The sequence below is a fragment of the Trypanosoma cruzi genome, genomic scaffold, assembly GCF_000209065.1.
Source record: "Trypanosoma cruzi strain CL Brener 1047053516369 genomic scaffold, whole genome shotgun sequence".
Classification (NCBI taxonomy): Eukaryota; Euglenozoa; class Kinetoplastea; order Trypanosomatida; family Trypanosomatidae; genus Trypanosoma; species Trypanosoma cruzi.
Window position 1 is genome coordinate 6,285 of NW_001849273.1, and position 24,608 is coordinate 30,892.

The window sequence follows — 24,608 nt, forward strand, 5'->3', positions numbered from 1 at the left end:
AGAACTGAAAGTTGCAGAGGAGGAGCGCACGCGTCTGGCCAACTCTCTTCGCTGGCGCCGGATGATGGCCGAGGTGGAGAAGGATGAGGAGATTACGGGCATCACGGCCGCGATGACGGCGGCTTTGAATGAGTTTCGCGCCAGTCTGCGGCCTCCCGAGGACTACGACGAGGCACGCGAGAATATTCCTTATGTGGACACGGATGACTACGCCGACTTCTCACCCATTGAGTCACTTTTTGACGATCGTCTGGCGTTGGTGTGGGAACTTGTGTCGGGGGATGGAGATGGTGCAGCGGGTGAAAGAGCAGTGCGGCACCGCCGCGCGATGTTAATGCTGCTTGTTTTGACTGTGAATCTTGGAAGACTGGCGGAGTTTGCAGGGGCGGGGGCGGAGGTCGTCGAGGAAACTGAGGAGCTGAAGGAGAACGTAACGTCAGTATGGCAGCAGCTATTGTACTCGGACTGTGGACTCACACCGCCAGAAAAGCTGGAGTGGAAGGAGGTTGTACAAACATTTTTGGGGGCGCCGTATGACACACCGGCATGACAGTGGATCCACACATCATGTTGCTGCTGTTTCTTCACACATACGGCCACGCACCGCAAAGTGAACACGGCCTTCTTTCCTCTCTGGATGCCCCAAGGGCATATATTGCGTCTCTTTGTTAGGCTTCTTTATGTGCTTTTATTACTTTTCATATATGTATAAACAAATAAATATATAAATAAATATTTATTCATGTTGGTGTGTGCTTTTTTGTCGTTATCTTCACTTCACCACCTTTTGTATGCTTTGCTACTTTTACATGCCTGCTGGCGGTGGATAGAGGAACAAAAAAAGGGGTTTCTTTGCCTTTGCCTAAGTCAAGGAAAAGGAGAGGCTGTGCGGCTTTTCTGGTCTGTGGGCAATGAAGGTTGCAGTTGGGTTTCTACAACACTGCCTGGTACGGCGTCGCACCGGTACTTCTGTCACAACCGTTTTTAGTACGGCCCCAGCGGCATCGTTGTCATCATGGACGTGCGCAACGCGTCGACACATTGCCACCTTCAAGGGCCATTCACGGGAATTCTTGGACGAGGTCAACAGGGAGAAGGTGGCATTGGTGTACTTTTATGCGCCGTGGCGTGAACCGCGCAATCGCGTCTATGTCAAACTGGAAGCGTTTTTGAATAAAGGGCGCCCCGCGGTGCGAGGAGGTTCCGAGGCCACATCGTCAACTAGCCTTGCATCATCATCATTATCAACACAGTCAGCAGCAGCAGCATCGCCCTCAAGGGATCCGGCAGCAGAAGGGACTTTACAACCCGGTGCCTTGGCTGACCCCAAGTCACGGGTGGACCCAGAGGTGCTGCTGAAGAGTGTGCGTGAATTTTGCATGCGGGCGCGGGCGAACGGCAGGACTGTGCGCATCATTCCCGTCAATACCGACGAGAACCCCAAGTTGGGGGCTCTGCATGACATCCGCAGCGTTCCAACGTTTGTGACGTACCGCGATGGTCGCATCGTGGGGCGTGTCGAGGGCTTCAGTGAAGATCAGATAGAGCAGCTCGTAAAGGAACTGCTGCAGGAGGACTCTGGCGACACGCCGGTGACCGATCAAGCGAAGAGGAATTGGAAGCCAAAAGAGTGCGAGGAAACAAAAAAAGGGGAGAAAAAGTAACGTGCGTACGTAAATGTGAATAACAGTGCGAACGGATAGAAATGCCAGCAGGAGGGGGATGCGCAGCCTTTTTGGAGCGGCTGGAACCATCACTGGTCTTTGCGTTTTTGCACGGGAATGCAGTTTGGAGGACCGCAGAATCGAAGAAGAAGAAAAACAAAACAAAAAATGCAGGCAAGCATAAGGAAGAAGCAAAGACGAAATTAATTAAATTAAGGCCTTGAAAAACAAAAAGAAAAAACGATTTCTTTTTTATCTTCACCGCGGTGAATTCAATCCTTTTTTATTGTTATTATTATTTTATCCTCCTTTGTCATATACATCTGTTTCTAGACATGTATGTATCTATCTCTACTTCTCTGCACGGAAGACGTGTAATACTTCTTGTCACTTCTCAACCTAACAATGCATGGGCTGACTTCTAAAGTCGCTGAGGGCATTTTTGTGCCTGTATATGTATGCATGTATGGCGGAGAGGGTGAAGTGCACTCAAGTGGAATGGTGGTCTCTTGAAGGTGGTTTTAGGACTCATTTCCATTTGACTTTTCAGTTTTGTTTTCCTTAAATTCTTTTCTTTTTTTTTCCTTTTGTTTCTGTTGCTAACTTTTTTTTTTTTTCTTTTTTCTTTTTTTTTTTTTTTTTGCGTGGAAAACAATTGCGGTTTGCGATTGCCGTCTTACTGCCCCGTTGCTCGGGAGTGGGAAAGGGAGGAAGATAAAAGGAGGAGGAGCATCACTCCTTTTTTTTTTTTTTTTTTTTTGTCGTCGACGGCGGCGCGAACACGCGGCAAGCGCAATGCTCTCGGGGACGCCACCGTTCTTTTTAATGGCACTGTTCTCACTGATTTTGATGCACTTTTTCTTGAGTGGTGTGGGAACTTGCGCCACTTCTGCAGGGGACGCCGCTGCTGCTGCTGCTGCCGCGTCAAAGCGGCCCCTCGCAATGAGGCGAAGTCCACTGCAGAAGTGGCTTCACGCCGATTGGTTGAAAATTCACGAGGCCCCGCTTCATTGGTTTGTGCAGAAGCACCACCACCAATACCCCCACACCGGAGAAAACTCAACGTCTCACGTGGCCTCTGCTTGTGATTCGTGTCGGGCGAGGCGGCCATTTCTCACTGCCCGCACGGCGGGACTTTCAGGGGAGGATGCGTCGCCATTAGAGTCGGATGACGGTCGCTACGTTGTAGTGAAGCTTGACAAGCTCCGTTGGAAGGAGCGGCGGAATGTCCGATCTTCCTTGATGAGGCACAGACTGGAGGATACCCACATCATTGACGAATTACACATGCTTGTTTATGTTGACTCCGAGCGCGCCGCTCAAATTCGAGCGGCTTTGGAGGCAGAGGATCGCGGGGTATCGCCTCTCACGTCATTGACGGTGTTGGACGTCTACTCCACACCCACCGGAGCGCGCCTTAAGCTCTCTCGTGCAATTCGCTTTTCCATGCACCGCTGCGGTGCTCGGCATGATACAAGTGCTGTTGATAATAAGCCAATGGAAGAAATGGATCTAAGATGGCGTCTGCCGCTGGATGTTCGTACTGCCTTGGGGAGAGAAAACGTTGTGGAGCGGTCACTTCAAAGTGTGTCGAGGAAGACAAGCAATGTTTCGGCGAAATGCCAATGGAACATTATTAGTTCGGTTGCTGGGAAAGGACTTGTACGATGGGTGTTGACACTCTCTTCTGGGGGGAAAAAGGAGGAGGAAAAGGAGATGGATGTCGTGTGTCACTGCTCCGCCTTTATCAATACGGTAGTGAGTCATCCAGCGGTGCGATGGATGGAAGTGGCTATTGAACATGTTGCCCCCTTGAACTTCTATGCGACCGCCCTTGTGCAGAATGGGAACCAGGATGAAAGAGAACCGTTTCGTCCCTTCTGGGACGCGGGAATCGATGGCAGTGGGGAACTGGTCGGATTGGCGGATAGCGGTGTGGACTTCGACAGTTGTTTCTTCAGCGACCCCAAGGAGTCCGTGGCGATCTACCCAGAGGTAAACCACCGCCACCGTAAGGTGATATCATTTGTCCCATGCGATTTATTTCCTGGAGAAAGGTTGATTGGCGACAAGAAACGAGGACATGGTACGCACGTGGCAGGAACGTTGGCGGGACATGTTCTTGACGACGATGAGAACTCCAAATACAACGGTGTCGCCAAAGGAGCGAAGATCTTCTTTACAAGCCTCGGTGTTCCCAGCCAGCCGTTGCTGACGCTTCCTATTGACATCACTGAGGTGTTCCGTCCTGCTTATAAAGAGGGGGCGCATATCTTCTCAAACTCATGGGGTTTTTTTGCCCCGGACGAGTACACAGCGGTGGAAAAGAGCATGGATGCCCTTGCAAATCAAATGGACGATGCTCTAATTGTTTTTGCGGCAGGGAACAGTCCCAACTCTGGTTTGTTAACACCCTGTCGAACCAAGAACATGATTTGTATTGGGGCACACAAAAATACTTTTGACCCAAATACCCAAAACACCATTGCGAAATTTTCTTCTCCTGGACCGACGTATGATCATCGTGTCAAACCGGAACTTGTGGCACCGGGAGACACAATCACCTCTGCATTCTCAGATGGTAACATTTCCACAAACCAGTGTGCGGTCGTTAGCATGCGAGGGACTTCTATGGCAACTGCAGCCTTAGCGGGCTCGGTGGCCTTGATGCGTCAGCATCTCCGAACGCTGGAAAACATTTCGTCTCCTTCTTCTGCATTACTCAAGGCATTGTTGATTCACTGTACTGTGAATTTAAATAACTCAAGGCTGAGTGGCTTTGGTCGTCTTGACATGTCTCTTTTTTTTACCCCAACTGGCATAATAGGATGGTTTCGAGACAGAGACTCGATTGGTCACCACGCCAGCAAAGTGCACCATTTCACTTTGGGGCCCAATTTACTTGACGTGAATGAAATACGTGTTTCACTTGTATGGACAGACATCGGATCCGCGATGGAGGGCTCTGCCATATCTTTGGTCAATAATCTTGACGTGCTATTGGTGGATTCCAAGGGTGCTGTGTACTTTGCCGGTGAAAACAAAACCCTGGACACCACGAATGTCATGGAACAAATTTGTTTACCAATCTCCTGGGAGTTAGCAGCAGGGTTCCGTGTGTTTGTGTATGGCGGTAGTGTTCATGAAGGAAATAATCAGCCATACGCTCTTGTTGTATCTGGACCTGGTTTGAGTTATGTCGATAATGCTAGTATAATGTCCGGTGTATTGTGTCCCAACAATTGCAGTGGGAATGGAAATTGCTTTGGAGGTATCTGTGAGTGTCACACTGGGTATCGGTTTATCGACTGTTCTTTTTGTGATGAGGAAGCCATGTGTAATGGACATGGGACATGCGCAGCAAAGGATTTGCAATGTACATGTGACAATGAGCACTTTGCCGATGAACATTGTTCATCATGCAAACCAGGATGGTACGGGCCATCGTGTTCTTCCAATTGTACTTGTAGCGAGAGGGGTAAGTGTAACATGGAGACCGGAGAATGCATCTGCCAAAAAGACAAAACATGGGGTGGGTCTGGTTGCTTTTCTGGCCCAAATTGCGAGTATTGCTGCGAAGACTTTGCTGGAGAAAAATGCAATATGCGAAGTTACTGGTGCAGGGAGGATGGGTGGCCTTTTGAGGCCAATGACACTGCCGGTGGATACATTGAGGTGAATGGTTATGGCACCTATTCTCCCATGTTAGTTTGTCGATGGGTGGTTAAAGCGCCAAGAGGTCGTATAATTCGATTGCAATACCTCCGCTTTGAAGTGGAGAGCCCGACGGATATCGTTGTACTCTATGATGATGCATCGGATGAAGCGGAACCGATACGTGTAGACACCGGCACGAGCGCTCAAGGTCTGGTCTTCCTTTCTTCATCGAATGCTCTTGCTATTGTGTTTTCTTCCCGATGGTCTCATGTTCGTAAGGGATTTTTAATGCATTACAGTTTCGAGGGGCCAAATAACTCAAACTGCACGGTTCCATGTGTTGAAAATGCCCTCTGTGACGTGTGGGGCGGAGGCTTTTGCGTCTGTAATGAGGGGCGGGCAGGATGGGACTGCGGGGTGGAGGTGGGTAGTGATAACAAAGTCATTGAGCTGCAGGAGGAGGACAAACGAGGTGCCACTTACTTCACCCCTCTTGTCAATGAGGAGTTACAACTGAACCTTAAGCATCAGTCGCCCAACTGGGTAAGAACCGATGTCTATTTAGCACTTGAGAGCAGTATATTCACAAGGCAGCAAGGAGAAATGGCACTGAGGGCGGCAGCGATACGCAGCACTCCCAGTGGAACTATTAGTATAAAAAAGGAAAAAAAAATTGGATGGACAAGCGATTGTAAATATGCTCGAATAAGTCTGAGTTACAGATTGAGTGCCCCAAAAGGCGAGTTGAACATCTCCTTCACACTTCTCAACAATGCATCATTGCTGTCAGCTGCAAATGGTAATGCAGGCTACCGTGCAGCGGCGTATCTCGCAAAGAGTGAGCCACAGGATATATACGAGACTCCTGACACGGATGATCGGCTTTTATTGATTTCCTGCGGTAGTGATCTTTCTTCTGAAGTCCCTCTTTCAGTTTTTGGAGATTTTTTAAACAGAACAAATGATACTTCTGAAGGTCGCACTGGACTCTCGGCTTTTGTTGCGCCGCTGTTGCTTTTTGTTTTTGTTGCTTCTGGGTTTTTTTTGGTTCCGCTATTCTTCACCTGGCGGCCCCGTGAAGACCTTGCCTTGGCAGCGATTCCCACGGAAGAGGTGATGGTGCTGACGTCATCCAGTGTTTGTATTGGAGCTGAGGACGATGCCAGAATGGAATCTGGCGATGGGCTTTTCTCGTCCATTTCGGCATTTTCTGGGACGCATGAGCTGGGGGAGGCGTCAACGGGAGCTGCTTGAGGAACGGCATGCATGCTTACGATTCATGGTAAGTGTTGAGGCCGGTGTGGAAGTGGTGAGTCCAAAGAGGGTTCAATGAACAGGACGAAGCATCTGAAAGCAGTTACTCTTTGGCATAATCTTTTCTATGAGCCAGTCATTGCAGCGTCTTTGACGCTTTTAATTTTTCCTTGTTTTGCCAATTATTTATCTATGTGTGTTGGTGCATTTATGCATGTATGCCTAGTTTCTTCCCCACCTGCTTCCTTTTTTTCTTTTTTCTTTTTGAATCCAGGGCTTATGAGTTTCTCAGTCCTCTGGGAGTTACGGGATGTATTTTGGTATTTTTACTTTACCCTCTTTTTTTCCCACCATTTTCTTTTTTCTTCTTTGTGCCTGGCTAATCATACTTCTTGCGAAGGTGCCATTGTTGGCAGCTTTCAGGTAGCGAGAGACGGGCTGGTAGGGTGACTTTTTCTTCGTTTCCCCTTTTTTTGTTTTTTGTTTTTGTTTTTTGTTTTTCGTGCCGCGGCAAATGGGTGACTGCGGTGAATGGCGCTCTAACCCCTTCAATGAGATGGATGGGGACGGTGGGAATCAAGAGGAGCGCAATCAACCGAATATTCTTGTGCCGGAGGTGAGTGACGCAGTCTCTGAGGAAGACGGGAACGAAGTTGTGCTGCGTCTGCGCGGACTTGAGAAGAGTTATCCCATCGAGGGCACAGAAGAACGCGTGGTGGCGCTGAGGAATTTGAATTTGTGCGAGGACTGCGGTCGGGACGGGTTTGGTCCTATTCGCCGCGGTGAGTTTGTTATGATTCGTGGACCCAGTGGCGGAGGTAAGACGACGTTGCTGAGCATCATCGGTACCATTGATCTGCCGACAAGCGGCACCATCGAGCTTATGGGGACGGTGATAAACGGCAGTACACCCGACAGTTTATTGGCGGACCTTCGGCTGCGTAAAATTGGATTTGTCTTTCAGACTTTTAACTTGATCTCAACAATGACAGCGTTGGAAAACGTGGAACTGCCCATGACATTGCTGGGTGCCTTGTCCGCGAAGAAGAGGCGAATTCGTGCGTTTCGATTGTTGGCTCTTGTCGGGTTGCGTAACCGCCTGCACCACCTGCCGTCGGAGCTCAGTGGTGGCGAGCAGCAGCGGGTCACCATCGCGCGCAGCCTGGCCAACAACCCGCAGCTGCTGCTCCTGGACGAGCCTACCGGAGACTTGGACACACTGAACACAATCCAGGTGATGGATCTTCTTGTGCACCTCAACCGCATTACAAAGACGACGTGTATTATGGTGACACACAACCCCGATGTTGAGTGCTATGCGGATCGTATTCTGTACGTTGCGGATAGTCGTTTTGTCAAGGAGGTGCGCAACAGCTGCCCTCAGCGTCTTGTGTACGAGGCTTATGTGAAGAACCTTGAAAAAAGAGAAGCTGAGTCCACCGCAGTCGTGTGTTCTTTTCAAGACCCCTGAAATTCTTTAAATTGCGAGAAACCGCGTGTATTAATGTATGTTTAACGGCACCGCGTTTACCCGCAGTTGATTTTAATCCCCCATTAAAAGAGGAAAAAAAAAAAAGTAGAAATCATTTTTGTTTTGCTTTTGAGTCTGTGTTTTGTTTTGTTTTGTTTTTTTTTTCTGTGGCGAAATGCCTTCTTTCCTCAAATGAAAGAAATACAAAAGCAAGAAGCATCAGTTTTGTTTCCTTTTTTCTCCTTCACCGTGCGATCTTGCTTTTTTGCCTCCGATGCTTGCTTTTCAGGCATCACTTAATAGTTGCTCTCTTTTCCCGTCTTTTTCTGCAATTTGTTTCATGTGACTGTTGCTCCACGTGCGTTCTCTCTTTCCTCCACACCCCCACACTCGGTTTGGGGGATCTTGCGGGGCGGCGTGGAGGCGGACGGGGCCGTTTTACTTTTCTTTTGTTGTGCTTTTTTTTCTTTTCCCCCTCTCTTTTTTTTTTCTCTGTCGTTCCTCGGAGTGGGAGGGCTGCGTCTTCGGGAGGGCCGCTGCAGGAGCAGTAGGGAGCACATCACAAGCAAACGAAAAGAAACGAAGGAAAAAAAAAAAAAAGAGGAAAAACAAAGAGGCGGAAGGAAGTCAGGACTCAGGCGGAGTGGAGTGAAGGCCGACGCCGGACTTTTTGCGAAAGGGGCGAGCCACGGTTGGGCGGGTTTCTGTCGCCGTACGCTGAGTGCGTGTGGGGTTCATGTCGTATCCGACATCCCAGGGAGAGGAGGCATCCAAAGAAGCCGGGGACAACACACGGATGTTGCCATCCACGGGACAAGAACGAAACACGGAACATTCCGGCGTCTCACAGGACGAAGAGGAGGAGGAGGAGCAGCAGCCACAACGACACGAACCCGCGGCGTCCATCCTTCATGAGGATGCACATGAGACTCCAGACGCGGACCACGACGGCGAAATGGAGTGTTGGATATGTCGTTCTGGGGGAGGTACCACCCAAAACCCCTTGATCACGAGTGTGTGCAAATGTCGCGGATCCGTTGGCTGGGTTCACCGTGAATGCATTGACGCCTGGGTGTTTTCGCGGCGTCGCGCCAGCTGCCCAAGCTGTGGAGCAACTTATAATATTCTTGCGATCAGTGATGTAAGTTTGCCGCAGACATTTTTTGAACAGTTGTGCTTTTTCTTTTGGGATTTGATTTTGCCCCTCTCTGCCAAGGCTCTGGCACTCCTGCTTGGCATCGCGCTGAACGGTTTTGTGGTACCGTGTATTATTGGCGTCACGTTTTATCACAAGTGCTTTTTTGTTAACAATGGTGATGCCGCAACGAGAACCAGTGAATATTCAAGCAATAGCAGTGAAACTGCTTTGTTGCAGGGTCCAGAGGATGGCGCTTCAACATTCCTTGATGTTTGGCTGTGGATTAACGTTATGGCGTACGGTTGGATTTGTGTCACGTTATGGCGATGTACAAAGACAGGGTGGTGCCAGTGGCGTGCCTTTTTTGAAGACACAGATGCGATGTTTGCCACGGCGACGGAAGAGGTACATGAGGAAGAAGAAGACGACGATGAGGAGGAGGATGAGGATGAGGATGAGGAAGACGACGAAGATGAGGAAGAGGGCCCCAGACTGCAACCCAACACGGTAGTGGGGACGTTACATTGGATTTTGGACTGGTCCTTGGAGCGTACGGGTAGCTCGCAAAAGATGCTACGTCCACGGATATTAGAGCTTGGGACACTCGTGCCTCTTTCATTTCTTGTGAATTTCTCTCTTGGGAAGCTACTGCTCTGCCTAATTCTGGTGTTGGGTCTGGTTCTTAGGCGTCTTCTATATCCGAGGAAACGAATTCATGATCCGACCCGTCGTTTTGCAGAGGCGCAAGAGAGGAAAACAGGTGCGACGGAAATTGACATTGCCTTATGGTTTATTACTTACCTCTCTGAGTTGGTGTTGTTTTCAATTCTGATGACCACCTGTGGAGGCATCGTTGTGCACTTTGCCTTATCCCCGTACTTTCTAACGTTTCCGGCATCGTTGTCGGCATTCGCTGGTGAACTGACACTTACACGACTTCTGGCTTATTGGTTAGTAGGGAGCTTCTGTTCCATGATTTTGCTGCATGTGGAGACAGCCATCATCGTCCCCCTCTTTGCTCCGGGCGTTGAGTTATATTTTGTTCGTAGTGTGGACCTGAACCTGGAGGATGATACAGCCTACTGGAAATTTGTCTTGGCCCAGGTCTTTGATACTGACCCGCTTGGTGTCTCCCTTGATTTTATCCGCTTTTGTTGCATTGAAATGACACTCTTGTACGTCTTTTTGGCGACTCCAATTTACGTTATGTTTGCCGCACATGAGGTGATGATAAAGGATGGAGCAAATAGTACCCTCACGCCGCCGCTCGCCCCTGGATTTCCCGTGATCATGGTGACACCAGCAGTCGATGGAATCAGTGCGTGGTTAGAATCCTATCTTGCCCCGGAAAAGAGTCGGTTGTTGGAAAGTTATTATCAATTCTTCTTTTTTCTCATAGAGTTGCTGGGAAGTTGTTTTGCGCGTTTCTCGCTGGGTGTGATACTGTGGTTCACGAGGAACCCTTACTGGTTGAGGTGTGTGGCAAACACATTAATTGTTTTTGGCACAGGGACGGCTATAGTCTGTGTGAGGTTATTCCCTATCAAACACATGCAGTTGAAGGTTCTCCGGCATGTTGTAATGTTTATCGGGCGTCATGTTGTTCACTTGGAGGATTATCTTTTCGACAAGGAGCGTCTCTCTCTTCTTGACAGCTGGTTGCGTGGCGATGGTCAGTCCGATATCCCTTTGCCGGAGGCGCGTCTGCCGTCGGTATTCAGGCGTCGGGAGTGGGCCTTGCCGCCGGGAACCGCGCACCCGAAGTATCTGAAGTTGCGTGTTGCTCTTTTCTCGTTTTTGTTTTTTGTCACCTCTAGTGCGCTGTTTTGGATAATCCCCATGGCAGTGATGACGCCGCTCCTAACGGTCTTGCCGTACTCGGTGCCGCTCTTATGTCTCTCTGCGAATATTGTTTTCTTTGTATTTAACCCAAAGATGTATTTTACCGCGGCCGCCGAGTTCATGCTACTGTGCATCATCTTTGTTATTGGTGTTCTTCTGCAGCCGCTGTTTTTTTGTGCCTCGCTGAGGAATATCTCGAGGCTGCAGCTCATTCAGGAAACAATGGAGTACTACCACAAGCTGAGGCGTACTGTGGGAGTATACAACGGGGAGGCAATGGAAGCCGCGTAGTTTCTCTTTGTTACTGTGAAAGCTGTGTGTGTGTGTGTGTGTGTGTGGCGGTGGAGCTGCCGTACAGATGTCTGTGGGAGGGGGGCAGGAGCAGCAGCAGGAGGAGGAAATCGGGAAGGAATGCCATTAAAAGGGAAAAAAAAAAAAAAAAAAAGCAACTCCAAAAGAAGACGAGGGAAAAACTTTTGTGTGTGTTCGCGGGAGGTGCGACTCGCAGGCCCCCTCCATTTTGTTGTCGTTGTTTTTGACTGTCGTTCACTGCCTTTCCGTGCCGGATGCCCACCAGTCAAAACCGCTGCGTTGCGAGAACAAACGCCGGCAACCTCGAAAAAAAAAAAAAAAATAAGAAAATAAAAAAGAAAGACGAGGAGGGAGCGGAGAATAAAAAAAAAAAAAAAAAGAATGTTGGAACGCATTCGCCCGTTTACTTTTGCCCTGCCGACAATTACGAGAAGCGAAGAGGAGTCACGGGGAGGGCAAAAGAGGAGAATAAACAAAAAGAAAAAAATTTGAAAATTGGGCGGAGTGCGAATTTTTCTCCTTTTGCCTCGCTGCCCGTCATTCCGTTCTGTTGATTTCATGAAAGTCTTTTTTTCTTTTTGTTGTTGTTTTTTCTTTTCTCCATTGCGGCGAGGGGGGAAGTTCAAAGATAACTTCAGTACCGCTCAAGTAGGAGGAACAAAAGAAATTGCGCGTCGCAGCCGTCTTAAATCTTGTCTTTGTTTGCGTGGAACGCAATGCGATCATCCTTCAACGCGGCGTTTGGTCGACTGCTGCGACCCGCGCTCTTCCACGCATTGTGGCCGGGCGGATGTCGGGCCTTTTGCATAACGAAGCCAACAAGGCCGCTGTTGTGTTTGTCTGGTGGAACCCCAGAGGTGCTGGAGGTGGAGCTGCTACTGCCAGATGACGTTGATGAAAGCCGCAATAATAAAAGCCGCACGAACGTGGACGGTGACGACGTGGAGGACTTCCCTGAGTTGGAGGAGTACGAGGCGAGCAAAGACGCCGCCGCGGAGACGATCACGACAATTGACACCTTTGCTCGAGCAAAAGTGGCAAACTTTGCTAAGCGCATGCCGCACAGCGCCTGTGAGACGTCTTCTTCGGCGAGCCATCTGTTGGCAGAAGTGCGGGAGGTGCAGACAGCGGGCGACGAGGAGAAGCTGTTCCACGCGAGGGTTCGTGTTCCGCTTCCTCCCGAGTACGGCGAGCGCTGGGGGGAAGGATTGGCCTCCACAGAGAAGGAGGCGGAGCTGGTGGCGGCCATGCATGCGGAGCGTGTCATTGACGCCATGGGCTTCCCCATGTTTCAGCTCACATCGAAGCAGAAACGACATGCCGAGGCGGCTAGAAACGCGGGGCGATGGGCGCCAATGCCCGGAGATGATCCCCGACCTCCCAGTACTCCCTCCCCGCCACGACTACAGCTGTTGCGAGAGGGAGCGACGAAGGAGGTGGAACGGCGGCTGCAGATTGACAAGATGGAGTTCTCTAACGTTACGGCGGGTGCGTTTACGTCGATGAAGTTGACGTTGGCTTCTCCATTCTTACTGGACTATGGAAGCGTTTACCGTATAAAACAGTTTTTCGCAGCATACAACTGCAATATTCAGCGATACTCTCGTGTGACGCCTCTCCACAAATGCGTCTCGAAGGAAAAATTTGGTGGTAGTGGTAGTGGAGAAGCTTTTTCCCATACAGGTGCTGATAACAATAATAATAATAATAATAATAATAAGATGTTTGTTGCACAAATTAGGCTTCCTATTGATGGGCGTTTTGGCGAGCGCATTGCATGTGGCAAATCACCTACAAAGAAGGAAGCGATTGCGCTTGCATGTATGCATGCCGAGCTCATCATCGATGCACTAGGACTTGCATTGTATCCTTCTGACAAGGAGAAGCAAGAGACTCATGCGGATGAGTGTCGAAAGGTAAATCGCTGGTGCAGCGGGCCTTGTGGGTATGAATATCACTTCACGAAGCCCTCTCCACCGCCCCTTCAGCTTGTTAAGGAAAGTTCTGTGAAGACGGCAGCCGAGGTGGACTCTGCGGCCTCTCTGGAATCTGTTCTCCTGAGTCACGCTAAGGCAATTGAGAAGTTTGAAAACGTCACGGAGCTGCAAAGAATTGATCCAGCTGCCCACCACATTTTTGTGAGTTACATGGCGCAATACCGGGAAGACGCGAAGGAAGTGGGTTCCCTATTTTTTGTGGAGAGCCTCGGTGTGAAGGGCCACGAGGTTTATCGGGCAACGGTAACAGTCCCTGTTCCGTTCGTGGCGGGTACAACGGCATCTACAGGGCCGGCAAGTGTTCATGATGGTGATGATGTCGCCGTGTCATCCTTTGTGGCCATTGGAATTGGTACATCAGAGATGGAGGCTGAAACCACCGCCTCCATGCATGCCCTCAGTGTGCTCAAATCACTTGACCGCCCGCTGTTGGGAAGTTCAACCTTCGGCCGAGAGGAGTTCCAGCAGCGTAATCTTACCCGTGATACAGTCATTCCGCCGCCCTACCGCTATGTTGTGGCTCATCTCGGCCGCATCGTGGTTCCAGGGCTCTCGCCAGCAAGAAACATTGGTGGTTTACCGCTGGCTGCGCGGCAGCGTGGTTTTTCGTCAGAGTACCATGAGGCGCGGATTCAAGGCGCACGAGCGGGATTGCCAAAGAGTGACTGGTCGTTGGATGCCGATGCGGAAGGATATATCATTCAAAACCCAAGCGTTAACGTGCAAGAGACTCGAAATTACGTCCACACACTTCCCTCGGTCCGTCAGGCGGATCGCTTTGCGCTAGTCCGATTGAGGGACTACTTGGAGCGCCATGGGAAGCGGTTGGAGGTCGCTGTGACGAGCTCTATGCTTGAGACAGATGAAGGACTGAAACGATGGGTGAAAAAAGTTGTACTTCCGGTCCCGGAGGCATTTGGTCACGTTGTGGCACACGGGGAGGCTTACACGGAGGAGGAGGCTCTCGTTATGTGCGCTGTGCATGCCGAACTTCTTCTTGACGAACTCGGAATTGCGCTTTACGATCTTCAAGCTTTGCAGGAAAGGCACTGCGATGCCGCCGGAATGCTCGGTCGTTGGGCGCCGTACGAGACGCACTCCACACGAAGGGCTGTGCCTACTCCTCCACCGGTGCGAAAGGAGCACGCGGACTCGTGCCTGTGGGCGCGCCTGTCAAAGGAGACAAGGAAAGAGGGCACAGCACCCTGTGGCGAGGGTATAAAGCAAACAGTGTCATCAACTCATCCACCGGATGGGAATTATAAGGCAGCAGACGGAGAGAATCACACGGATGCCACAGCAACGAGAAAAGCAGAAGCCGTTTCGCCTTCTCCAGGAGTGACGGACGACGCACTTTTCGACTTGGCGGGATTGGTTTTTGTTCACCCCTCTGAATTCTTTCGCCATGCACCACGTTTGCTTGAAGGTTACTGTGGACGTCAAGGGGTAGATATTTCTCGTTGTATGCGGCAATATAACGTTTGCAATCCCCTTTACGGCTTTGTTCATCGAGCCATTATGGAAATACCGGTGCCCCCACAATTTGGCCGACGCTACGCCTTGGGATGTGCTTTAACGAAGAAAGATGCCTTTTTTTTATGTTGCATGCACGCTGTTTATGTTCTCGGAGAACTGGGGATACCTATTTACATTGGGCCGAAACAGGCTGAGTATGCGGCTATCGCGAAGTCAAAAGGACGCCATGCCCCAAATCCTGGTGATCCGTTGAGGCCCCCGAATACGAAGTCACCGCCAGGCTTAAAAAGTCTTCCAGACATGCACATGGAGAAGCCGCCGTTGCCGAGACCCCCAAATCGTAGAGAATGCCACAAGCCACGCGTATGGCAAGGTTATGTGACGGCGTGCCGTGGATACATAAAGAAGATGAAGGAACAGGTTGTATGGGATGCTCTTTTTACTAAGGGGAAAGCGCCAAGAAGTGGTGTGGATCTAGAGGATAATGGCCTTGACGTCGTCGAAGCCCTGCCACTCTTCACGAACGTCAAGTCTAGGTTGCCACAAAAGTGTGCTGCTGCCCGACTACCGGCACCGCCGCCCTTGTCATTTCGCTTTGAAGTCTACGGCCGACCCCCACACCGACGTTATTTGGTTGAGCAGCCAGTTCTTGGCACTCCGTTTGTGGCTCGTGGAATGGGTGAGGAAGGACAAGAGGCCGTGACGCGGGCGGCGATGCACTACGAATACATTTTGGGGATAATCAGTGGCACAGTGCAGGGGAATTCAGAAACAGGGAACTTTTTGAGGAACCGGCATGGGGATCTATTTGATCCCACTCTTCGCGATTTTACACCACGTGGGAAGTTGGCCATCATGGCACTCCACTCAACGTTACGAGCCCCATTTTTGCCACTACGTCTGACACTAAAGGAACGCAATAACTCGGCGGCGGGGGTTCAGTTGGTTTACGTCTCACTTGTTGAAATGGAAGATGAGAGTGGGCTGCGCATGGCAGGAAAAGGAGAGGACCGCATTCATGCCGAAGAGTCACGCAATAGGGCAATTGCTGAACTTTACAAACAGCTGCAACGCAAGGCCACATTCCAGGCGGTCGCACAATTGCTGCAGACGTACCCGGCACTCCGTGCCGAGGGCGCTGCTCACATGCTCTTCGAGACAAAAACCATGAGAGACCTTCGGTCTGTGCTGGCGGGGCAAAAGGATGCAATCCCGCTGCCACTGGAGGAGTTCCCTGAAGGAGCTGGGGTGGCAACGCTGCTACGGGGAGGCGAAGAGCACCTAGACTCGCCAGAATTGCGACTGCTTTTTAATATCGTGGAGCGTGAACTTGTTTCCATGCCGACACCTGCCCCATTGAATTTGCCTGTAGCGGCACAACATCTTTTGCGTACAATGGGGCTGGTGAAAACCCAAGGAGGGGACGAAAAAAATAAAAAGACTATTGAGGCAAATGCGATACGAGTGGCTGTGGCATTATTTTCCTTATGTTTGCCGCCATTGCTTCCTATGCGTGAGGGAGCTTCACCTCTGGTGATTGGTGCGCTTCCGTTGCAACTTGCCAAACTCCTCTTTGCGGGGTCATTGTTAGACTGTTTAGAGTCTTGTATTCGTGTGGTTGCCTTGGTGCTCTCTTCATTCATTGGTGAAAATGATGTTTGCAGGAGCGGGGATGTGGTGGAACTTGCCGCTCTTGAGCTTTCCCAAGAGGCCAAGCGTCTCGCCACTGTCATTGCAGCACGACTCCGTGAACTTTCGAAGCAATTGAAGAAGTTGACCTCTCCGTCTCACATACTGACAACACTGGTGGACTCTTCTTGCGTGGTTTCAGAGGGGACATGGGGTCCCTTGCAGGAGGGATGGGGAAAAAAGGATGAGGGGCGCCTGCGCCTTGCTGTTTCCTTCGCCACATTTCCAAGGGCGTTCATACAGAAAAAGGTTGCTGCCGACGGCGTACTCCGCCTGATAACTGTGGAGTCAAGGGATCGTCAGCGCACTGCACAGATTGCCGTGCCACCCAACTTGGCAAAGTCCTGTAATGCCTCTTCCGACCCCGCATCCTCATCCCTGTCACCATGCCATTCTTCATTTCCGTGGTTTTGTGCGTTTGATGGCGCTTCCGCTGGGGAAGGAGAAGAACTGCCCATGTTGGGAACGTTTGTTCCGCCGTGTGGGCTGCTACTGGCTAGTGCGCCTTGTGATGAGTCAAGAATGTTGGTTATCCCGGACGATGTGCCGAATATGGCGATTGTGGACGGATTCATACCTGTTGTGATGAAATCCACGGAGTCACTCGCCACTATAACCGAATTACGTCTCACTTTGAAGGATCATTGGGCAGCGCTGAAGCCGCTGCCTGTTGACACACAAGATATTGTAGACAAACTGCTGGTGTCGGAGCACTCCTTGGCAAATGTTCTGCAGGCAGAGCTGCTGGACTAAGGAAAGAGGGAGGGCGTGTTGTAATACGTTGCTGAGTGACAGCAGTTGGATGGGCAGGGGAGAGATCTCCGAGGGAAATTCAGATGACCAGAAAAAGGATAAAGAAAAAATGATGGATATTGCGGCTTTTTTTTCGCGTCTGATTTTTTTTTTTTTTTTTGTTGTTGTTGTTGTTGTGTGTGTCACTTGCGCTACCCCCTTTTTGGTCGCCTCTGTTACTTTCTGGTCCATACATAAAGTGTGCAGGTGTGCGGTGTGGGCCCGGTAGCGGCCAAACAAGGGAGAAAAAACAAAATAACAATACCAATAATAATAGTAGTGGCAACAATAGAAGGTAGAGGACACTCCGAGCTGCATTGGAGGGCCCCCACCTCATTCTTGGGCGTGGCATAGCGGTTGGGCAACAACACTCGAGCAAGTGAGGTGGCGGCAAACAAGCAGGAGTGGAACAACAAAAAAGACAAGGGCAAGATGCCGATTCCACTGGGGGCGCCTCTTAGTGATCCAAAGTTTGTGTTTCTTCAGATTTTGCATACCCTGAGCATGTTTTTTATCATGCTTGGCGTCGTGCGCGTTGTGCTTGGTGTTCTTTCCCTGACTTTCATTGACAGCAGCGCTCTCTCCGTCCCACTCTTCACCTCATTGGGGTATTGCTTTCATGTGCCTCTCCGCTCTCTTTTTGCCGTGAGAGTAGATGATGTTTCCGACGGCTCCGCCATGCGTTTCTTTCTTATGCACTTGTTGACCGCATGCTTTTTTTCATGTCCGCTTGCTCTCACGATTCAGCGTCGCAAGTTTGCGCTGGACTTCATCTTCACATTGTATGCGATGTACTACGTTTTTTGTTGCCTTGCAAGTTGGCGACTGACAGGAGGCGGGTTCGCGTGGTGGGTGTCGGTTCTCACGGGCTTCTGCGTTTTGTATGGCTTGACCTTCTTTTTGTGTGGGCGGCGTGAGCTGCAGGACATCTTCTTCCCGCTGCCCACGGCTCCAGCAGTAGCAGTTGGCGGTAGTGGCGGTGTTTGTAACGTCAGTAGCTCGGCTGGTGGTGGCGATGGCGATGTGATGATGGCAACGTTGGGAGCTGCGGTGGAAGCAAACGGGGTGGATGTGGACGGATGTTCCTTTTCGAACGGCTGCTCGTCACCGCGAACGGTGACAGAGGCGGTGTTGATGGGCCCAGGCAGCGCCAGGAAGCGGCGGCAGTAGTCGTGGCAGCCGTGTTTTTTGGTTGTGATGGTAGCTGTGTGTGGACGCCTCTCCTTGCTACTTCCTTTTGTTTGTTTGTTTGTTTGTGTGAACAAGAAAGGAGGGCGTGTGCGGTCCCTAAAAAAATATCGAAGGAGGAATTACGCGCAAATATATGGAAAGACAGAAACGCACACACACACTCTCTCTCTCTCTTTCCCTTTGGGATTGTCTGGCATCCACTCTCTCACGCACAATCGCTTGCCTGCGTGGATTCTTTTCTGGGCTGTTTTTCTCTTCCTGCGCTGTGGCACCGCCGCACACCACTGAAGGAAATAATAGAGGCAGCATTGAATTGGTAAGAACTGACCAGCAAGTTCTATAGTGATATCAGTAATACCACCTCGAATAATATTGATAAATACTAACAACAGTCACACGAGAAACAATTAACAAACAGGATAGAAGAAAAGACGCATATTGGGGAAAGGGAAGGCGAGCGTTGAAGAAGGAATAGTACAGCGAGAGAAATCCTCTCGAGGGGGTAAAAATCTTTTTTGTTTGTTTGATTATTATTATTATTATTATTATAGATGCGCACTTCTTCTGCCGTGTCTTTTTTTCTTCTTGCTGTGGCCGCCGTGTTATTCTCGCCGTTTGTTGCGGATGCCTTTTACATTCCGGGCATGCAGCCCAAGTACTACAGCGAGGGCGAGACTGTGCCATTTATGGTGAATTCCCTCCGCTCCTTGAAGGAGTTGTTTCCACAGGGCTACTACAATCTGCCCTTTTGTGCGCCCGAGTTCATCAAGACGAAGCCAGAGGCCCTTGGGGAGGTCATATGGGGAGACCGCATACAGAACTCTCTTTACTCGGTGAACATGAAGAAAAACTCAACCTGCACAAAACTCCCCGATTGCGACGTGGTGGCTAACAATCGCAACATCAGGAATAATATTGATAAGCTGGAGAAGTACATTGAAAAAGGCTACCGAGGCTTTATGAACGTTGATAATCTTCCCGTCTTTGGGGATGGGCTGCCCGAGTATCTTGCTTCCTGTAAGTTTCAATCAAAAGACATGCAGTACAACTACTATCGCGGCTACCCCATCGGTGTCCCACGTCAGTGCGCGGGCAAGACACTTATCAACAATCACCTGGATTTTGTCATTGACTACAACACCGCTCCAAGGGACAGCGAAAAGTTCATGGTTGTCGGTCTAAGGGTTACTCCCCACAGCATTAAGCACGATATAGGTGGAAATAGCTGTAGTGAGGCTCTGGTATTCCGGCGGGGTGAGATGAACTTTCTCAGCACAGATGATGTGCGTGAGGGCGCAACGGTGTATTGGACGTACAGTGTCACATGGCAGCCTTCCAATGTTATTTGGGCAACACGTTGGGACGCCTATCTTCATAGCTCAATTGCGGATACTAGTGCTAGTTTTCATTGGCTTTACGTTTGCGGTAGCTTACTGATAGTTATCTTGTGCGCCACCTCCGTCGCCACGGTATTGATGCGTGCCTTACACAAAGATTTTAACCGTTACAATTCCCTTGATCCTGAGGATAATCAGGAGGAGACCGGTTGGAAACTCGTACATGCCGACGTGTTCCGTCCCCCAGATCGAGCACCACTGCTGGCCTCACTCACGGGTACTGGTTTCCAGGTGTTATCCATGTTCACCGGTGTGTTGCTCTTTGCGCTGTTGGGTTTTCTTTCCCCTGCACGACGTGGTGCTCTTTTGACTGCCATCATCATTCTCTTTGTGTTTATGTCCACTGTGGCTGGATACGTATGTGGGTTCCTGCTTAAATATTTTAATCGTCGTGAATGGAAGCACGTGTTCTTCTGCGGTTGTGCATTCCCTGGGACTGTTTTTGGTGTCTACGCCTTTGCGAACATGATCAATTGGGCTCACGGCTCCACAGACACCGTATCCTTCTCCGTCCTTTTCACCATTTTCTTGCTGTGGATGCTGATCAGTCTGCCACTGACCTTTTTGGGCGCCTCCTTCTCGTTTAGGCAGGACCCACCTGCAAACCCTGTGAGAGTAGGCCGTCTGGCGCGTGAGATCCCACCACAGATGTGGGCAAACAGTCCCTCGTTTCTGTACGTCATTCCTCCCATATTTCCTCTTTCCACAATCATCTTGGAGTTGAATTTCGTACTGCAGGCGCTGTGGGCCGGCCAGGTGTATTACGTGTTCGGTTTTCTTGCGCTGGTTTTTCTTCTTTGGATCGCCATTACAGCCCTCATGACGGTTTTCCACCTTTACTACGTCTTGTGTTACGAGAACCATCAGTGGTGGTGGATCAGTTTTATTCTCTCGGGAGGACTAGGAATACATGTTTTTATTTACTCGATCTACTTCTACTGCACGCAGCTCGCAATCAGCTCGTTTGCCTCATCGCTACTGTACTTTATGTACATGGGGCTGCTTTCATGTGCATACGGCCTTGCAGCAGGGGCGATTGGACTCACTTCTGGCATATGTTTTGTACGCACAATATACGCGAGCATTAAAGTCGACTGAGAGGGACGCTGCTGGCAAATAAGGACAAAACTTTTTTTTTTTTGCATTTTTCTTTGGTGCGTGTGGCGTGCCGGTTGTGTGATTTCCTCTCGTAGTGTGTGGGGAGGTGTGTGTGGGCGTTTTTGTGTGTTGTTGTTTTTGTGGTGCTGTTGGTGTGAAAAAAAAAAAAAAAAGTGGTGGAACCTCCAATTTGGGAGGAGATCCATGGCGATGGATGCGTGTATTCATGCAGGGGACGGTCAATAGCGAGAGGGGCGTGGGTAAAACGGCAGAAGCAGAAGCAGAGCGAGGAGTAAAGCAACAACAACAAGAAAAGCAAAAAAAAAAAAAAAAAGAGAGAAGGAAAAAGAAAAAGAAAATAAAAGTGACAAAAAAAAGGGGGCGGGGGATTATTATTACGCAGGGGAACACTGAACGGAACCAAAACGGCCATGAGGAAAGGAAATGAAGTACGGCGTGTGTGTTTGTGTGTGTATGAAATTAAAGAAAATAGAAGTTGAGTTGTTTCTACATTTCTTTTGTAGGACGGGTATCAACTGGAAGAAGGAAAGAAATATAAATAAATGTTTTTTTGTTGTTGTTGACGTTTGTTTATTTCTTTCCCTTTTAATGCGGCCACACATTTGTTCTTCCATGCTCATTTGCTGTTGTTTCTGACCATGCGCTTGGCTGCGTGCATGGTGGGGATGTTCTTCTTTATGTATGCGTGTGCAGCGATGCCGTGCCCTGAAGTTTTTTCCCCCACCGCATATTCAGAGGGCCGCATAAATGTCCCTCGTTTGTCTTGAATTTGGTGTTGTTGTCATTTCATGCTGCGTTGAGTGGATTTGCTTTCAAATGATTTCTCTCGCACTTCATTACCACTTTTCTTTTTTTTTTTTTTTTTCTTCGTTTCTTCTTCTTCTCTTGCGTGTGTGTTTTATTTTTATCACGTTTCGGCGTACGTCTCCGCCGCCCACACTGGGCTCCACGCGTTTTTTCAGACCCATTAGAGCTGCACCATTCGTCCGCGGCAGTGATCTTTCCAACAGGAAGGAAGGCGGGGGAAGTGGGAAAAAGCGAGTGGACAAGCATGCATCTACCGCACGGGATTGCAAGGGTTTCAACGCCGTCACACCACGGCAGTCAAAGGCGGCGCGCAAGATCGGCGTATTCTTTCACACGGAGTTTGTTGGCCGACACAATCACCAGCAATGATGCCACGATTAGTCCTCCACTAGCAGCCACCGCGTACCCCTGGCGGAATGCCGTACCGGGAAAATGCATTTTGAAAACACCCAGAGCTCGTGATTCCTCATCGATTTTTGTAGTTGCGGCGGCAGCGGCCGAGGGTCATTGTCGGCGTGTGCACTTTGATGAGGAATCTATTGTGACGAAGGGTATCAATGGCGGGGTGCTTGACAGGGACGACGCACTTGGCGTATCGCTACCAATTTCAGGCATAAATGCACCCGAGAAGTCACTGAATGCGTCAGTGGCAGAGGAGGTGCCATACACCGTGGCGTGGGGTGAGGACTCCGAATGGTTCAACGAGTTGTTTGGTTTAAAGGCGCCACCGTCACGCGGAGGCAAGAGGAATGTTGGCCCACTAATTGAAGGGGATCTAACCCTCCACTCAAACACGAAAGAAGATCCGGCGCGCTGCACGCGGTTTGTAGGGCATCGTGCAATCATCTCCCTTTCGCATGCGATGCCCAACACGCCGCTGGGCGGAGCGTCGTGGGGCAACACATCAAATTTTACAGATTCTGCAGGGAGTGCAGTCCACGTGTCATCCAGTCGTAGTAGGCCCCGCATCAACGCAGTCCGGCGAGTGCCGGAGGATCATGCTCATGCACGCGCTGCTGTGGGTAGAGGTGGTGAGTCCAATCGTTTTGTCACGCCCCCGAGGTTGCGTCTTGCCCCCAAAGTGTCTTCGACAAAAAATTGTTTTTGGGATCGTCCAAAATCACTCGGCGTGGAATGGAAATCGGAGCGGCAAGTAATTCCGCCCCAACGGCGCTTGTGCAACTTCACGGCACCCCGGTTGTGCTTCGTCAACTTTGGTAGAGATGGAGGGAAACATGAAAGACGTAGGCGTGGGGAGTGGTTAATTCCTACAAACATACACGCATAAAGACCATTTGACCTGGCGGAATTGATGAGTGTGAGGGCTAACAACTGGGTTTGCACTCAGGAGTGCTTTTGGTGCCGTTTTCTATTGAAAATGAACGTGCCACACGGAGCATGGGGCGAGGTTTCAGAGGAAGGGAAAGATGTGTACATCCTTACCACAGGCACCAGCATCCCCATTTATCCATTCTGTCTTTGCTGAGGACGCTGCCTGAATTAACGCAAGGGATGAAAGAAAAGAGAATTGTGTGAAGGAATCTTGTTCGAATTGTTCATTCCCCCGCATTTTTTTCCCTTTTTGCTGTATTTATTTTTTTTTTTTTTTCTTGTATTATTTTTTCTTTTCTTTTCTGATGGGCGAAATGCTGACAATTCCGTGCCTATCTGCCGTTTTCTGTTCCGCCTAAATTAACTATTTCTTTTTTTGTTGTTGCCGCCCGCACGCGAGAGACTCCGCCAGCAAACAGAAACGGAGGGCAACACGCGGTAATTCTTTGTTTTTTCCTTTATTTTTCTTTTTTTTTTTTTTTTTTTTTTTACTTTGCGTTTTTTTGTTTTGTTTTGTTTTCCTGCCTTGCCCTTCTCCTTGTTGGCGTTGCTGTGGGGCGCACTGGCATTGCCCGAATACATGCATCTTCTTCCTCTCTGGTATTCCCCTCATATGAGCGTCGCGGTCGATGGCCGTGAGGCTAACTTTTCACTAGCCATCCGCACGCGGGTGGGGGATTGTCTGACGTCTATCTTTAAGCGTAACTGCAGTGGACCAGTCGATATGGGAGTGCTGAGAACCAGAACTGAGATGCATCTTGTTGTGTGCGAGACTGCTCCCTTTTTTAAACACTATTGCGTTTTTTGTTTTTTCCCTTTTTTCTTTTTCTTCTTTTTTTGTGGGGCGTTTTTTGTTAGTTGAGGTGCAATGGATTTGCCGCCAAGTGAGCGTCCTGCAATGCCGGAGAGTGGGCCTCTTGCATTTCGTGCCCGAACAGTGCTGCTTGAGCAATTGCGAGATCTGCACAGGCAAGAGCAGCAACAGAAAAAGAGAAGGGGTCAACTCCGTCCGTCGAATAACGGGCCGCAAACAGGAACGGAGAGTAACAACGACGACGATAGTGATGACGAGTCGGATAACTCTGCCCCTATGGCGGTACGATTTGTGCGCGGGTGTCCTCCGCTCACGGATCCCTCATGGGCGATGGAGGAGTTGCTGCGGATAGATCCGAATGTGGCGCTGTGGACGGGCACTGGCTTGTCCACTGCCGTCTGGGCTCCTCCCGGGAGTGGTCATTGCCCTTTTGGAACGACACAAGCGGATTTTATACGACACCGCTAACAGTTTGTGCGTGTGTGTATTGTTGATGTTTGTTGCTATTCGCATCCCTCTCATTCTCGTGCCGTCATGTTGTCGGGAGTTGAGAGTACAGAGAGAGGGGGAGAGGGAGGAACAAGAAGAAGAAGAAGAGAAAAGCGAGGAGTTGAGTTTCTTCTTTCAGTGGGACTTTGGCGTCGGACTATGTTTAC

At 49.9% G+C, this 24,608-nt stretch overlaps 10 protein-coding genes across 10 annotated transcripts, besides 18 other annotated features; all 10 read left to right on the top strand.

The window, feature by feature from the left end:
- Positions 1-24,608: part of a sequence feature (heterozygous, Esmeraldo-like haplotype) that runs on past the window's edge.
- Positions 62-550, top strand: Tc00.1047053509669.10 (hypothetical protein, conserved; the record flags this gene model as incomplete). The annotated part of the gene is made up of 1 exon (XM_811017.1): positions 62-550. The coding sequence occupies one exon, from the start codon at positions 62-64 to the stop codon at positions 548-550; it is 489 nt and encodes a 162-aa protein (XP_816110.1).
- Positions 709-735: a microsatellite.
- Positions 912-1,664, top strand: Tc00.1047053509669.14 (thioredoxin, putative; the record flags this gene model as incomplete). The annotated part of the gene is made up of 1 exon (XM_811032.1): positions 912-1,664. One exon carries the CDS (start codon positions 912-914, stop codon positions 1,662-1,664), a length of 753 nt encoding a protein of 250 aa, XP_816125.1.
- Positions 2,231-2,306: a sequence feature (T-rich).
- Positions 2,404-2,424: a microsatellite.
- Tc00.1047053509669.20 (subtilisin-like serine peptidase, putative) lies at positions 2,460-6,575 on the top strand (the record flags this gene model as incomplete). The annotated part of the gene is made up of 1 exon (XM_811018.1): positions 2,460-6,575. The coding sequence occupies one exon, from the start codon at positions 2,460-2,462 to the stop codon at positions 6,573-6,575; it is 4,116 nt and encodes a 1,371-aa protein (XP_816111.1).
- Positions 7,046-7,076: a microsatellite.
- Tc00.1047053509669.30 (ABC transporter, putative) lies at positions 7,090-8,046 on the top strand (the record flags this gene model as incomplete). Its single annotated transcript, XM_811019.1, has 1 exon — positions 7,090-8,046. The coding sequence occupies one exon, from the start codon at positions 7,090-7,092 to the stop codon at positions 8,044-8,046; it is 957 nt and encodes a 318-aa protein (XP_816112.1).
- Positions 8,185-8,210: a microsatellite.
- Positions 8,484-8,540: a sequence feature (T-rich).
- Positions 8,614-8,672: a sequence feature (A-rich).
- Tc00.1047053509669.40 (Zn-finger protein, putative) lies at positions 8,783-11,317 on the top strand (the record flags this gene model as incomplete). The annotated part of the gene is made up of 1 exon (XM_811020.1): positions 8,783-11,317. One exon carries the CDS (start codon positions 8,783-8,785, stop codon positions 11,315-11,317), a length of 2,535 nt encoding a protein of 844 aa, XP_816113.1.
- Positions 9,596-9,668: a sequence feature (GA-rich).
- Positions 11,341-11,364: a microsatellite.
- Positions 11,645-11,720: a sequence feature (A-rich).
- On the top strand, positions 12,055-17,253 carry Tc00.1047053509669.50 (hypothetical protein, conserved; the record flags this gene model as incomplete). The annotated part of the gene is made up of 1 exon (XM_811021.1): positions 12,055-17,253. The coding sequence occupies one exon, from the start codon at positions 12,055-12,057 to the stop codon at positions 17,251-17,253; it is 5,199 nt and encodes a 1,732-aa protein (XP_816114.1).
- Positions 13,028-13,058: a microsatellite.
- Tc00.1047053509669.60 (hypothetical protein, conserved) lies at positions 17,725-18,462 on the top strand (the record flags this gene model as incomplete). The annotated part of the gene is made up of 1 exon (XM_811022.1): positions 17,725-18,462. The coding sequence occupies one exon, from the start codon at positions 17,725-17,727 to the stop codon at positions 18,460-18,462; it is 738 nt and encodes a 245-aa protein (XP_816115.1).
- Positions 18,529-18,549: a microsatellite.
- Positions 19,010-19,032: a microsatellite.
- On the top strand, positions 19,035-20,978 carry Tc00.1047053509669.70 (hypothetical protein, conserved; the record flags this gene model as incomplete). The annotated part of the gene is made up of 1 exon (XM_811023.1): positions 19,035-20,978. One exon carries the CDS (start codon positions 19,035-19,037, stop codon positions 20,976-20,978), a length of 1,944 nt encoding a protein of 647 aa, XP_816116.1.
- Positions 21,287-21,355: a sequence feature (A-rich).
- Positions 21,843-21,886: a sequence feature (T-rich).
- Positions 22,051-23,094, top strand: Tc00.1047053509669.75 (uncharacterized protein; the record flags this gene model as incomplete). Its single annotated transcript, XM_811033.1, has 1 exon — positions 22,051-23,094. The coding sequence occupies one exon, from the start codon at positions 22,051-22,053 to the stop codon at positions 23,092-23,094; it is 1,044 nt and encodes a 347-aa protein (XP_816126.1).
- Positions 23,376-23,440: a sequence feature (T-rich).
- Positions 23,581-23,658: a sequence feature (T-rich).
- On the top strand, positions 24,007-24,420 carry Tc00.1047053509669.80 (hypothetical protein, conserved; the record flags this gene model as incomplete). The annotated part of the gene is made up of 1 exon (XM_811024.1): positions 24,007-24,420. One exon carries the CDS (start codon positions 24,007-24,009, stop codon positions 24,418-24,420), a length of 414 nt encoding a protein of 137 aa, XP_816117.1.